The sequence below is a fragment of the Musca autumnalis genome, unplaced genomic scaffold (assembly GCF_047663935.1).
Source record: "Musca autumnalis isolate F117 unplaced genomic scaffold, ASM4766393v1 scaffold_2, whole genome shotgun sequence".
Lineage (NCBI taxonomy): Eukaryota > Metazoa > Arthropoda > Insecta > Diptera > Muscidae > Musca > Musca autumnalis.
In genome coordinates this window covers 153,227,275-153,243,898 of record NW_027411755.1, presented here as the reverse complement: position 1 = coordinate 153,243,898, position 16,624 = coordinate 153,227,275, and the positions used below count along the sequence as shown (strand labels likewise).

The window sequence follows — 16,624 nt, the reverse complement described above, 5'->3', positions numbered from 1 at the left end:
GATGCAAAATTTTTTTGGAACATGTATGCCCCAAATGCCTAAATTACCTAATCTAAGAAATATGTAACACCTATGTGGCTATATCAAAGTGTGGACCTATCTTACCTATTTTTAATGGAACAGTTCAGTAACTGCAGGAAACCGTGTAGTTCCGTCAAACAATGTAGCTAAAATCCTCAAAATACCGAAAATCGGAAGGTACCATTATATGGGGCCTATACCAAAACATGGACCTATCCCAGCAAAATTTGAAGGAAGGGGTTCCATGCGATGACGTGATTTCATGGCATCTTTTCCATTGGCTCAAACGAAGTCGTGAAAGATCCGATGTTTTCATTAGCATTTGAAACAATGCAAAGGAAGTCGTGAAAGATCCGATGTTTTCATTAGCATTTGAAACAATGCAAAGGAAGTCGTGAAAGATCCGATCTTTTCATCAGCATTTGAACCCATTCCATCGATCCAATAGAGATGAATTCTGTGTTTTTATTTATACAATTTTTCTAAATATATGAGACTCTATGTCACAACCAACGTTGTCAAAACTCTCGTCGTAATGATATTGACATTGGAAAGGGTTGGTGAAAATGGCATGCCAAAGCATTGGTGGAAATGACATGTCAAAGCATTGGTGTAAATGACATTCTTTTGATTCAAAAATGAATAGCATCTTTTGGGGTTCACGCTCATATAAAATTCATCGATGAAGATGCTAAAAAGATGACATGCAAGATCACTTGCACCCATGATTGAATGGCATCTTTGGCTTCGAACATTTTGCTGGGATGGTAAAGATTTTTAGTGAATAAGTTTCGTGCCCACTGAGATTTTCAAATTTCAAATTACAGCTAGTTCGGTTTAACATTTTAGCTAAATCCTCAAAATACCGAAAATCGAGAGATGCCGTTATATGGGGGCTATACCAAAACATGGGCCTATGTTGACGTTTTTTTGGTAGAGAACTTTCACAGCCACGTAGAATTCTAAATGTTAAATTATAACTTATTCGGTCAGAAAATGTAGCTAAAAACGGAAATCGGTTATACCGTTATATGGGGCCTATACCAAAACGTGGACCTATATAGCCCATCATCGAACTTAACCTACCTGCAAATAAAAGACACATTTTCCCATTTCAGTGCCCAATCTTAATTTTTGTGAATTCTAGAGTGATTATCACAGACGGACGGACATGTATAGATTGACTCAGAATTTTTTCCTGATCAAGAATATATATATACTTTATAGGATCGCAAATGAGTATTTCAATGCGTCACAAACGGAAAAACAAACTTAATATACCTTCCATACTAGTAGGAGGGTATAAAAAAGCAGCCGGACCGAACTTTTTATAGACACCGCCATGAAATATTCTGAACTAATACCCAGCAAAATAAATTGGAAGTAGTGCAATGTAGACTAGTTCTTTCACGGCATGTTTTTATGCAGTTCAAACGGAGTCGTGAAAAAGGCACTCCATTCCTCACATTTTAACCGCATTTGGATGCAATCCAAACAATCACATCCATTTGTCACATTTTAACAACATCCGGAGGCAGTTCAACGGAGTCGTGAAAAAGGCACTCCAATTCCTCACAATTTAACAGCATCCGGATGCAGTGCAAACGGATTCGTGAAAAAGGCACTCCGTTCACTACATTTTATTAGCAGTTGTTAGAGATCCCTACATGTACATAAATCAGTTTGTTCATCTCTACAGGCAGCGGAATACATTTCCAAAAAGAGCTCATCGTGTTAACGTTTCCAAACATTTGTTAATACAAACTAAATAATATTTAATTTGTGAACATTTTTCCGGTATCTCACGAGAAGAAAATTTCCCAATGGAGTGCTGTTGGAGTACATATCAAAATCTTAACTGGTGATGGGAAGACAATATCAAACCCATTTAGCAGATGAAGCAAAAGCACTTAAGTTTGGATTAAATGAAAAGCGGAGGAAACACACATGTTTGCGATTGAATTCGATAGAGAATTTTCATAATTTGTGTTAATTTAATAAAGTTATTAATATTTTTGTTTTACACAAATAATAAATGCATTTTATTTTGTTATTCAAACCACGTGCTCTGGACTGCCTCCTATTCTACTCCAAAGGGTCAGTTAAAATGCAATGCCAAAGGGTCAGTTAAAATGCGGTGCCAAAGGTTCAGTTAAAATGCGGTGCCAAAGGTTCAGTTAAAATGCAATGCCAAAGGGTCAGTTAAAATGCGGTGCAATGGAGTGCCTCTTTCCGGGGTCACTCCCTTGTAAAAATCATGAGTGAAAATGCATAATTTGATGCACTTCCAAATCACTTGTACATATCATTTAACTGCCTCTTTGGAGGCAAACTTTTCGCTGGGATATGGATGGTATCAAGGCTCACAATTTTAGGATTGGGGTAACCTAATTTTAACTAATTGGGTTAGCTAAAAACTTGAAAATAACTGAAATAGGACGATACCGTTATACAGATAGTTAAAAATATGTTGCTAAAAAGGTCAAAATACCTGAAGTCGGAATGTACGTTATACGGATTCTTATATTTTATATTAAATCGTTCCATTGTGCCCATAATCTTTACTTGCTGGAAATTTTGTTATTTTTTAGGTATTGATTTATGGTCATATTCTATTTGTGGGGTTCTTTTGTAAATGATGAATGATTTGCAACAACAGCAACAACATCGATGGTATAAACATAAGCATATGTTCGAGTATACGTATGGATACAAATCATGTGTCATAATTGTTATGTTTTCTAACTTTAATTTTAAGTTTTATATTTTTAAAGAATTGTATGAGCGATATTCTCTTTCACCGCTTTGAGAATTTGCTTATACTACACTGCATATTCTACTCTGCATCCTATCGTTGGGTTCCAGAATCTGTACGAGTATGGTAGTACTGCGGGTATTAATTTAGTTTTGTATTATAAAAGCGTAAAAATATTTACAATTTTCCGAGTTGAGCTTTTTTATACTCTGGCAACACACGGTATTAAATTACAGCAACTTCGGTTCCAAAATTTGACAAAAGACCGTCGAAATACGTAAAATTGGGCACTACCGGTTAGACTTAAACATGGGAACACAAAATTCCTATTAACAACAAATTCTCTAGGAAAATGTGGCTAAAATCTTAAAAAAAAATATTAAATCGGGGCTACCCTTAGATGGGGCTATGCCAAGACGTGGACCTAAACTAACTGATTTTTTGCAAAGGATGTTTTGTACTTGTAAAAATGTTTTGTACCCTCAGCGAAGACTAAATACCAAATCTCAGTTATTCTGGATGAATATTTTGGCTAAAACTCTCAAAATACCGAAAATCAGGACGTGAACATACACTTATAATTCTCTTCTTGAATATTTATTTTTATATTTATATTTCAGTCATTTCGGTGAGATATTGAGGCCACAACCTTCACAATACTGAAAATCGGGAGGCATCGTTATATATGTAGGAGCTATATCAAGACTTGAACCGATACCGACAAATTTCAGGTGGATAGTTTTATACCCCTAAAGAAGACCAAATATCAAATTTCAGTCATTTCGGTGTGATAATGAGGCTAAAGCTTTGAAAAAAACCGAACGTAGGGAGGTACCGTTCTATGGGAATTATATGAAGACGTGTACCGACAAATGTCATATGGAAAGTTTTACGCCCCCAACGAAGAATAAATAACAAATTCCAGCCCTTTCGGTGGAATATTGAGGCCATAACCTGGAAAATACCGAAAATCCGGAGGTGTCGTTCTATGGGGGCTATATTAAGTCGTGGAGCTATACTGAAAAATTTCAGGTGGATAGTCTTGTACCCTCAACGAATACCAAATTTCAGCCATTTCGGTGGGTAATTGAGGCCACAACCTTCAAAATACCGAAAATCGGGAGGAACCGTTCTATGGGTCTATATGAAGAGGTGGATGTATAGCGAGGAAATTTCAGGTGGACAGTTTAATATGCGCATCGAAGACTAATCACCAAATTTCAGCCATTTCGATGGGAAATTGAGGCCACAACCTTCAAAATACCGAAAATCGGGAGATGCGGTTCTATGGGGGTTATATGAAGGCGTGGAGATATACCGACAAATTTCAGATGGAAGGTTTTGTACCCTCAATTAAGACCATGTACCAAGTGTCAGCTATTTCTGTGGAATATTGAGGCCACAACCTTCAAAATACCAAAAAACGGGAGGTACAATTCTATGGGGGTTATATGAAGACGTGGATCTATACCGAGAAAATTTTAGGTGGAAAGTTTAAATACCCCCAGCCATTCCGGTGAAATATTGAAGCCTTAACCTTGAAAATACCGAAAATCCGGAGGTGCCGACAAATACCGACAAATTTCATATGAAAAGTTGTGCCCCAACGAAAAATAAATAGCAAGTTCCAGCCATTTCGGTGGAATGTAGAGACAACCTTCAAAATACCGAAAATCGGGAGGTACAGTTCTATGGGGGCTCTATGAAGACGTGGACCTACATATATAAACAAGGTTCAGGTGCAAACTTGCATAACCCCAACAAAAACTAAATTCCAAATAAATACAAACTTTAAAATTCCGAAAATCGGAAGGTATGTTTTATGAAGACGTAGACCGATACCGACAAATTTCAGGTGAAAAGTTTTATATCCCCAACGAACACTAAATACCAAATTTCAGCCATTTCGGTGGGATATTGGAGGCCAAAACCACGAAAATACCGAAAATCGTTAGGTACGGTACTATGGGGGCTATATCAAAACATGGACCGATGTAGCCCATTTACAATACGAAACATCCTAGGAGTAATAAAAGCTTCTTTACCAAATTATAAAGCTCTATCATAAAAATTGCGAGCTGTATCTTGATTTCAGCAGACGGGCGGACGGACATACTGCCTGGTTCACTGTGCGCCTTAACGAAGTTTCTGCAGTTTCTGAAACTACAATGTTCATAGATGAGTCAAAGTTCACATTTGTAGGGCTTTTTTATTTAGGTTTTCACGAGTCTGCTTGAAAACCGCAAGCCCTATTGGAATGGGATTGAAGAAAATGTTGTAGCAGTGAAAATTCTCTACAAGACTGACCTCAATGGTATTTTCGTAGGTTTTACCATTTTTGAGATATAGAAGTTCAAATTGGGACAATGTACTGACTGTATGGCCCCCTATAAAACAATGTCATATAGGGTGCACCTTAACTAACATTGAATGAAGTTTTCGCGGATTCTGAAACAGCAATGTTCATAGATAAGAAAAATCCAAAAACAAGAAAAAATCGCTGGAGGGATTTTTAAATAAACCGCGGTCAAAGTTCACATTTTTAGGTTTATTTTAGGTTTTCGCGATTTTGCTTGGTAACCGTAAGTCCTATCGAAATGGGGCTAAAGAAAATTTTGTAGCTGTGAAAATTCTCCAGAGGATTGGCTGTTTAGATTTGTTCCTAGATTTTACCATTTTTGATATATAGAAGTTCAGGTCACATTTGTGTGTGTGTGTGTTTTTTTTAGGTTTTCACGATTTGCTTGAAAACGGTCAGTCATATTGAAATGTGACTAGAGAAAATCTTATAGCTGTGAAAAATCTTTATAATATTGGTTTTCGTATTTTTTTCCTAGGATGTACCATTTTTGAGATATATAAGTTTAAGTTGGGAAATTGCAGCCATGACATTGTTTTATAAGGAGACGATACAGTGTAAGCACCTTTCATTTAATTTTAGTTAAGTCGCACCGTGGGTTATATAGACTTATAATTTCATGTTGATCAAGAATATATATACTTTATAGGGTCTCCGACGAATATTTCGATGTGTTAGAAATGGAATGACAAATTTAATTATACCCTCCATATTATCCATTATCCATATTATGGAGGAGGGTATAAATATTACTGGATCGGATCTTATGTATAAATGCTAGATAGCAATGACAATAACCACTCCACAAAAATTAAATCAGATCCCTTCTTAAATACGCCAAAAACTAGTAGAAATGTAGTAACAAAATAAAAGTAAATCCTCTTTCCGAGATAACAGAAAATATCATTTGTAGTGCTGTTTCTGTTGTGGCAATGTTCTCCTCCTCTTCGTCCTCCTTCCCCTACCCTATTCGCATTAAACATGATAAATGGATGATTTAAGCAGTGTTACCAAATCTTTCATTCGACACTGATTCATTTAGAAGGTCAAAAATTTCATTAGCGTAAGTAGAGGAGAGGAGGGAGAGGAAAACAATGAAGATGATATTTGATTAGAGGATAAACAAAAGACCGATAAGAAAAGTAGGACACATTAAAACATGTCTGGTTGCTGTGTTTATTAGTTAGCAACCACATGCAGTCAGCATTAAAGTCGAAGGCAATATATTATGGCCTTAACTTCTGTTATAGAATTTCAGTGGATTACGAGTACATCCACCGCCATTAGTGAAAGAAGGCCCAGACAGAACCATTATCTTTTCAAAGACCATTATCTCAAGAATACAATTGTATAGAACCTTTATAATTAAGGAAATTATCTCTGGCATAGGTACTGGTCAATATAATTAATTCTTAGATAAGGGCCGAGTAGGCGCAATATCTCTGAGAAACGAACCGATTAGGTCCACATTATCTGTGAAATAAAGGGCGATTGGCTGCATTATTTCTGAGATAATGGTAGTATGGACCCATTATATTTGATACATATATGGATGTTCAGGCCCATTAGCTCTGCGATATGGATTGAGTGAACCATCTCTAAAATAAGGGTGATTTAGAACCAGGGCAAACTGGCCCTTTTCCCATAGATAATACGCCTAAATCTCCTTAATCTCAAGGATTTACAATATAATATAATAATTTCCTCTTAGATAAAAATCTGCTAAACTTATTATCGCTTAATAAGGAACATTCTAGGCTCTGTAGCTATGAATCACATTACATCTAAAATAAAAATCTACCAATCATCTCTTCCGAAAGGCTAGTTAGAGATAAGGGTCATTAAGACCAATTAACTTTAAGATAAACACCAGTATAGAATAATATCTTCTGATCATTTTTTAAAGCTCTTTTTTTATTTCTTTCAGAAAATGTTCCTGTAGAAATGGCCAAAATTTCACGACGTGCTTTGGCTTCGTCGTCATCATCATCATCATCGTTGTCGTCGTCACCATCTACTCCTAACACTGTTGGTACATTACCTCTACAATTATCGGCTACTTCTGCCTCATATTCTGCGTCCATTTCAAATTTATCACCGCCATCCGAACAGACTGTATCTACTTCGGATAATCAACTAAATGCCAAAAACAACAACAATCTTGTAAATGGTAAAAAATCAATACGCTCCATTCCCAAAGCAGGGGTTTCTTTACCTCGTTTCATTGATACTTCTTTGGACAATGGTCGAGATGCGTATGGCACAAATGGTGAAACGGCCAGTGCAACAGTGGATCCTTTGCGTGATAGCCCACAATTTACAACAACAGCCCATAGTAATATCTATGCTTACACAACAACAACGACTGGGTATGTAGCAAGAGGATAGTAAAAATTTGGAACATTTTAAATATTTGCAATTTCAGACCCAATAAACATGCACCATATACTGCCTCACCAATGCCTCCGGATAATTTCAATCAAACAGCTCCCACACTTAGCCCCCGAGAACTTATACGACAACAATTCTTTGCCACATATGATGTCATGACTGGTGTACGCATAGCAGCAACCTTGGGTGGATTCTTTGGCCTTATGGTGTTCCTGATAGTCTATAAAAGTCGCAGTAGTTCCAATGAAACTTTGAAAGTATTGAAGGTAATAATAATCATGACTTTTATCTCAGAGACAATGGACCAGGACGGTCTTCATCTACTAGGATTATAGAGGCTATCTTAAATACAAAGGGCATGGATAAGGCGGTGTTCTTTGAACTGAAGATCCACTTAGATTTAGTGGACCTTAACGGTCCTTATTTTTGAGATAATGGGTCTAAACGACATTATCTTCGAGATAATAGACATTAACGGCACTTATCCCCGAGCTTAACAGGTCCTTATTTCAGTGATTATGGAACTGTTCAGCCCCTATATCCGAGATAGTGTACCTAACGTTCCGAGATAAATTTAACTGATCGACCACTGTCTCCGAAATTATGAACATGACCAAAAATTACCATGGAGACAATGGGCTTAACTTGCTCTGTCTCGGAAATAATTCGGCTGTCAGGTCGTTATATTTGGTATAATGGACCAGGCCAGCCCCCATATCCGAGATAATTGACCTGACAGCACTAATTTTATATATAGTAGATGTTAGTTCTTTTGTCCAAGATAATTGACCTGATGCACCACCGATAGGTTTCAAAACTTTATAAGGATTTGACAGACAATTTTCTCTTAAATAATAGATTTTCTCTCTAGAGAATAGATGAACTGCCCTTCTCTCCGAGATAATAAACCTGAACCACCCTTATCACCGAGATAATGGATCTGAACAGCCCATATGTCCAAGATAATGGACTTGAACGGTCCTTATCTCCGAGATAATGGACCTGTACGGTCCTTATCTCCGGGAAAATGAACTTGAACAGCCCCTATCTCCGATATAATGCCTGAACGGCTCTTATCTACGAAAAAATGGACCTGAACGATACCCGAATGATAATGGACTTGTACGGCCCTTCTCTACAAGAAAATGGAACTGAACGGTCCTTATCTCCCAGATAATGGACATGAACAGTCTTTACCTCCGAGAAAATGAACCTAAACTGCCCTTATCTCCGAGATAATGAATTTCAATAGGACTTGTCTTTGAGATAAGGAACTTGAAATACCCTTACCTCCGAGAAAATCGTTCTGAACAGCCCGTATGTCCAAGATAATGAACTTGGACGACTCTTATGTCCGAGATAATGCACCTGAACGGCTCTTATCTCCGAGATGATGAACTTGGACAACCCTTCTCTCCCAGATAATGGATCTGAACGGCCCTTATCTCCCAGATAATGGACCCGAAGATAATTGAACTGAACAGCCTTTATCTCAGAAATAATGTATCTGAACTGTCCTTATATCTAAGATAATAAACCTGAACGAGCCTGATTTCCGAGATAATGGATGACCCTTATCTCCGAGATAACGCACCTGAACGAACCTTATCTACGAGGTAATGGGCCTGAATGATACTGATCTATGCGATAATGGACCTGCACTGCCCTTATCTCCGAGTAAATGGAACTGAACGGACCTTATCTCCTCGATACTGGACATAAACAGCCCTTATCTCCGATAAAATTAACCTGAACTGCCCTTATCTCCGAGATAATGAACTTGAACGACCCTTATCTCAGAGATAATGCACCTGAACAGCTCTTATCTCCGAGATAATGAACTTGGGCAACCCCTATCTTCGAGATAATGGACCTGAACGGTCCTTATCTCCCAGATAATGGACCCGGACGGCCCTTATCCTCGAGATAATGGACCTAAACGACTCTTATCTCCGATATAATTGACCTCAACGACCTTTATCGCCGAAAGAATGGATGTGAACTATCCTTATGTCTCAGATAATGAACATGGACGACCCCTATCTCCGAGATAATGGACCTGAACGAACCTTATCTACGAGGTAATGGACCTGAATGATACTAATCTATGAGATAATGGACCTGAACGGCTCTTATCTTCGAGATAATTAACTTCGATGACCCTTGTCATCGTGATAATGGACTTGAACGGCTCTTATATCCGAGATAATGAACTTGGACAGTTAATGGACCTGAACGCCCCTTATCTCTTAGATAATGGACCTGAACGGCCCTTATCTTCGAGAAAATGGACCTGAACGGCCCCAAGAAAATGGACTTGAACGGCCCTTCTCTCCCAGATAATGGATCTGAACGGCCCTTATCTCGACTTTTATATCCGATCCTGAATGACCATTGTCTCCGAGATATTGGACCTAAACGACCCTTATCTTCGAGAAAATAGACCTGAACGGCCCTTATCTTCGAGAAAATGGGCCTAGACGACTCTTTTGTCCGAGATAATGAACCTGAACGGCCCTTATATCCGAGATAATGCTCCAGATCAGCCCTAATTTCCGAGACAATGAACTTGAACGGCCCTTTTCTCCCAGATAAAGGACCTGTACGTCCTTTTTCTCCGAAATAATGGACCTGAAGAGCCCTTATCGCAGAGATAATGGACCTAAAGAACTTTTATATCCCAGATAAGTGATCCTGAATGAACCTTGTCTCCTAGATAATGAACCTGAACTGCCCATTTCTCCCAGATAAGGGACCTGAACGGCCCTTATCTTCGAGGAAATGGACCTGAAAACCCCTCTTATCCGAGATAATGAACCTGAACGGTCCTTTTCTCCGAAATAATGGACCTGAAGATCCCTTATCTCCGAGATAATGAACATGAACGGACGAAGGACCTTATCTCCAAGATAATGAACCTGAACGGACCTTATCTATTATCACAATGGACCTTAACGGCACTTATCTCCGGACCGCACCGAATTTATCTCCCAGAAAATGGATGTGCCCGTTTTTATGTCTGACATAAATGACCTGTCTGGCAAAATATAATGGACTTGAAAAAGCCTTCAGCGCCGAGATAATGAACCTGAACGGCCCTTTTCGCCGAGATAATGGACCTGAACAGCCCTTATCTGGACGTAAACAATTTTTGTATCCGAGATAATTGATCCTGAATGACCCTTGTCTCCTAGATAATGAACCTGCACGACACTTATCTCCGAGATAATGGTATTGAAGATCCCTTATCTCCGAGATAATGAACCTGAACGGACGAAAGATCTTATCTTCAATATAATGAACCTGAACGTACATTATCTCCGAGATACTGAACTTAAACGGACCTTAATCATTATCACAATGTACCTGAACAGCACTTATCTCCGGACCGGATTTATCTCTCAGATAATGGACTTGCCAGCTTTTATGTCTAACATAAATGACATTCCTGGCCCTTATCTCCGTGAAAATGGGCATAACCTGCACTTACCTCGGAGATAATGGCGTTGAACAACCCTTATCTCTGAAATAATGGTTCTGAATATTTTCATTTCCGAGATAATGGACCTGGCCGGCCCTATTTTTCCGCACAACACACCTGACCGGCTCTTATCTCCAAGATAATAAACTTGACCATCCTTACCTCGACCGACCTTTATCTCCTACATAATATACCTATAGATCTGACTGTCCAATATCTCTGAGATAATAGACATTACCGGTGTTTACCTCCGAGATTATAGGTCGTACCGGCCGGTTATTTATTTGGGAAATAAAAGACGATCTTTTCTCTACTCAATTCTCGTTTGTTGTAGGACCCCAAAATGGCAGCCGTTGCCGCTGTTTGTATGCAAGAAGAGGAAGAACGTGAAATACAAGAAGCCATGGTTGCAACAGGAATGTCCATTTATCCCGATGAATATGATACCATATTGTATAGACGTCAACGTATGCTCTCCTTGGGTAATGTTAGTGCTCCACCCATGTTGAATCGAGGTTTTCGATTCTCTTCGGTGGGTGGTGGTTACAGTAGTTTATTGGAACCGCCACGACGTTTTTCGTTTTCCTCAGCCTCGGGTGCATTGAGTATAGGTGGCGCCACCTATGCCGGAAGTCGTAGACGAAGTGGTTCGGACACTTCACGTATCTTTAGTAATTACCCTATGGGTAGTAGTTTTGGTACTGATGATTATTTTGTGGAGACCGATGATGAATTTGACAATGGCGACTTCCAGCAGAGAGTGATGGCATCTACACTGGGCGAAGAGGTGGTGGGGGGAAAACATCAACACAAAAGAAGTGATTCAACCAAAAGCAAACAAGGGTTTCTTGAAGTGCCATTAATGGTAAGTAACTCCTCTGACCATTCGAAATAAATCGCTGATCACTTCCTTTTCACTTTTCAAGGGTCAAGATTCACGTCGCAGCAGTGCCATGACATGCTGTAGCACTGATAGTTCTTACCTAGAGAGACGTTGTTCTGCCTTTACATTGGGTTTGTCAAACCTACCGCCTTCATTACAGCGAAAATGTTCAACAGCATCACGGGCATCCAGCACTGAGATGTGGGATTACTATTATCCCGATATTCAGGTTATACAGCCCACACCCAAACCATCACCATTGTCCTCGGAACGTAGTATCTATGAACAATTACAGCAACAGACTCAGGCTCAGACGAAATCAGTAACAGGAACAACGACTCCGGCGGCTCCGCTCAATATGGAGACAACGCTGAAAGGTTTATCAACGATAACAACCACTGCAGCCAGTAGTGGTAAGTTGGCCAGACCTGTAACCACTCTAACTACTGCCAATGGCAAAACAACGGACAAAACTGGCGGGGGTGTATCACCTTCGCAGAAATTTATACCCAAACATAGCATTGCCTACTACGATCCGGAGAGTGCCCAGTCGGGCCGAAAGCAACAAATACACTCCATAAGTGCTGATACGGTAGATGTGTATCCCTACAATCAACCCCTGACTGAACGTAGCATCTATGATGCCACGACCCCAGCACAATCTGCACCTCCGGTGGGGGTGCATCAAGGCTTCCGGTTTACCGATTCGCCAACGGAAGAATTGCGTTTAAATATTCGACGGAAGATTGCAGTTGTCGAGCTCCCACGCATTCCCTATCCGGAACAGGATACCCCGCCCAGCTTGACAGCAGCTTTAACCTATGACAACAACAATAGCTTCCCCTATACAAATTCTGCAGCTGCCAAGGCTGCAGCCAATGCAAATTCCAGCAGTATTAGCATAGACAGTACCCCGCTGAGTATTGATAAACTCAATGGAAGCGGTAGCTTGGGTACGGTGTCTGCTAAGGCATTGTTTAATGCAGAGCGAAGGGCTCCATTGGCCTCTTTAAGTTCCTTTAAGATCTCATCACTTGAATATCAGGATTCCGAAGCACGTTCCATGGATGAAGACTCGGTATTTTTGGATAGTGTGGCAGATACAGAAGAAGATTTGCGCCAGATGAGCAGTGACAGTGAGGAAGCCAGTCTGCAGGACTATGTGGCAGATGGTGAAACTCAAGTGACGGCCAACGCTGCCCAACTGCAAGAAAATCAAGTGGCAGCAGGTGACGTAGCCACGGGAGACAGGTTAAGATATCCACTGGAGAGACACTATAGTCTGGGTGGAGGAGGAACATCGGGTACAGCAGCGAGTGCAGCAGCTATACCTCCAACAAGTGGGGGCACAACCGGAACTGCCAATGCGCGAACACGTCGTTTATTATTACAACGTAATCGCACCATTAGTGTGTCTTCCAGTGATCGTGTAGCGTTGCTGGGCCATCCGTTGAGGGATTTCCATTCGCCAGCCTCCTCCGTGGATTCCAAACAAATGCCATTGGAAACACATTTTGGTGCCATCATTTGTACAAATAGCCCTCCCACACATCCCCGGCGAGCCCAATTGCTGCAGCAGTATAGCGATCCACAAAGTCAGCCAACAACTACAACCACCACCACAACTACCAATACAACGGAAGACGATACCTGTTCAACGCTCAACACTGAAGTCGGCATGGGCGTAGAGACACCGGTCGAGGCCATTGATTTTATTATTACGGGTAGCAATGAGACCATAGGTTTAAGTACCACCACCAGAGGTTCAAGTCTTACACACCACAGCAGTTTAAATACTGTGGTGAGTTTTGGTCGCATAAGTCCTCTTACCGATAGCCCACAACAGACAGCGGGCAATGAACGACAATTTTCACAGCAACGAGATCGAGATCAATATCAATTTCATCAACAAACACAACAACAACAACTGCCAATATCTTCTTCTGCAATAAATACAACAACACCCGTCAATACAAAAACCCAAGTAGTAACCCAATATGATCCTTGTGCCTCTTCTATATCTGATTCTTTTATACACACTAAGGAAACTCTAATAAAAATGCCTTCTTCTCTTAAAAGCCTGATTTTACACAAACCTTCCAAAGCAACAATCTCAGATCCCGCGGCGACATCATCACCATCACAGCCGCGATCACCATTATCACTAGAGCCCATTAATACAATAAGTCGTAGTGCCACGAACTTATCATTCGGTGGTAATACCTCACCACAGCAGTCGACTATCTTTTATTCAGCCCTAGAAGAAACACCGCTCTATGAAACGCAACAACATTCACCGTGTCCGTCGGTAATGTTAGAATTACCTCTGATACGTCTACCGACAACTGAAGATGATAGTTCATCGATAAAATCGGCGGCAGAGTTGAGACGTGGAAGTGAAAGTGCCGATCACAGTCGCAGTTGTAAAAGTGATGAAGCGAGTCATCAGCAGCCGTTTGATCCCAGCCTACCCAGTTCATCGCGTAAATGGTCCAAAGAAACATTATTCTAGCTAACAGCTTTTATACGTATCCACAAACAAATTTCCATAATGGTGTCCTGCAATTAATCTACAAACAGGAAATCATACACTATACACAACCAAACACAATTGATCATATTTATTTACAGTGTATCAAGAAAATGTTTTGACAAAGTTTGCTATTTTTAGGTATTCTTTGAATATATATCGTCACCTGAAATGCCCAAAGACGTAACCCTCAACGTAACCCTTTGAGGGTTACGTCTTTCGGAATTTCAGGTGACGATATGTATATATATTTTTTTTAAATATTAATAAGTAAAAACTCTGGGAACTCGTTTTTTCCTAATAGCAATTCCACAACATTTTAAAAGAGTTCCTTTGTCAAAATCTTGTCTTGTCATACTGTAATAATTGATGGCGGTATAAAGTTACTTTGCAAGCTATCCAAAGGGTATTAGGGCAAATTATCAAATGAATGATCGATCGCTGATTTATTGAATACAATATTATTTGAGTCCAATCAATCGGGAAAAATGGCAAATGTTCCATAGACCGAACTAAGAAAAGATCTCCAATTCTCTCTGTTTAGTGCTTCCCTTTTTGGAATACCGCACCTGCCAATTCTGCGTGCACCGCCATGTGGGTCGAATTTATACGCCTTTTTAGCGGCTTCATCATCGCCCATTCTTATTATATGGCCTAGCCAACGCAATCGCTGCATCTCGATACGTTTAACTATATTGATGTCGTTGTATAGCAGATACAGCTCGTGGTTCATACGACGTCGATATTCACCGTCAACGCAGATTGGTCCGTAGATCTTTCGAAGAATTTTTCTCTCAAACACGCCAAGCACTGCCGTATCTACTTGCCAGGCTTCGGAACCATACATCAGCACGGGTAGTATCAGTGTTATGTAAGCGTTATTTTTGTTTGACGAGTTGTGGCTTTGCTTTTGAAGTGCTTACTTAAACAATTCTTCTTTTTATTTCACAACTGATGTCATTTGTTGTGTTTAAGGCGGTGCCGAGGTTTACGAAGTCTTTTACTACCTCAAAATTATAGGAAGCAACTTCCACAGTCGGTCCGAGCTCAATGGACGCATTGCGCGTCGACACCATCAACTTGGTTTTCTCACCGTTTACCGCCAGACCCACTTTAGCAGATTCTCCTTCGACCTTCATAAAGGTATCAGTTACTTCTTTTACTGATCGTCCCATGATGTCTATATCATCAGCATAAGCAAGTAACATGTAGCTATTGGTGTAGATTGTGCCACTTCTTTTGACGTTTGCCTCTCGTATAACCTTCTCTAGCAGGATGTTGAAAAGATCACACGACAGGCTGTCTCCTTGCCTGAAACCTCTTTTGGTACAAAACTCTTCGGAGAAGTTCTTCCCTATTTTAACTGAAGATCTTGTGTCAGTTAGAGTCATTTTACTAAGCCGAATGAGCTTTGCGGGGATACCAAATTCAGACATGGCTTGGAATACCTTTGAACCTAGCGAGCTGTCGAAGGCTGCTTTATAATCGACAAAGGTGCTAGGTGTCGATCTGCATCTCATTGGTCTTCTCCAGGATTTGCCGCAGTATAAATATCTGGTCAATGTGGACTTGCCAGGTCTAAAGCCGCATTGGTATGGTCCAATTATTTCGTTGACCATGGGCTTTAGTCGTTCGCACAATATCTCTGACACTATTTTGTAAGCGATAGGGAAACGGCTAATAAAGCCCACAGATGTTGGTCAACCTTCAGAAGAGCTATAGGCTCAAAATGGGGTTTCAATCCTAGGATGACACACTAGTTATACAGAAGCGTAATTAGATCGATTCTAACTTACGCTTCTGTGGTATGGTGGACAGCTACGGACAAGAAATGCAACGTAAAAGTACTGCAAAAAGTCCAAAGAACGTGCTGTTTAAGTATTAGCGGGGCAATGAGGACTACACCAACTAGGGCTTTAGAGACAATTTTATTTGTCCACCCAATAGAAATTCAGGTAAGGTATGAGGCAGCCATCGCAGGTATAAGACTTTAAGTCGATGAGCGAGTGGATCGTAAGAGACCACCAAACATACCACCAAAGCATATTACAGGTTACAACGGGTGAGTCAATAGATCATATTGTATCAGACCGTATACCTGAAACAATTGAATCCGCCTTGTGTGAAATTTTAATACCAGACAGGGACATGTGGATCGATGGAACCCTGGAACGTATGCCAACTGGAAGCTGTGGTTTCACAGA

At 40.2% G+C, this 16,624-nt stretch overlaps 1 protein-coding gene across 2 annotated transcripts in view; it reads left to right on the top strand.

Annotated features, from left to right (window-relative positions):
* Nucleotides 1-16,186, top strand: part of LOC141394757 (uncharacterized) — a 606,899-nt gene extending 590,713 nt beyond the window's left edge. For both annotated transcript variants that reach the window (XM_073969582.1, XM_073969583.1), the window contains exons 3-6: nt 7,063-7,504; nt 7,561-7,792; nt 11,342-11,872; nt 11,934-16,186. In XM_073969582.1, coding sequence (XP_073825683.1) covers nt 7,080-7,504; nt 7,561-7,792; nt 11,342-11,872; nt 11,934-14,402 — 3,657 coding nt within the window. In that variant the 5' untranslated portion in view covers nt 7,063-7,079 and the 3' untranslated portion in view covers nt 14,403-16,186. The remainder of the gene's footprint in view (nt 1-7,062; nt 7,505-7,560; nt 7,793-11,341; nt 11,873-11,933) is intronic.
* The last annotated feature ends 438 nt before the right edge of the window (nt 16,187-16,624 follow it).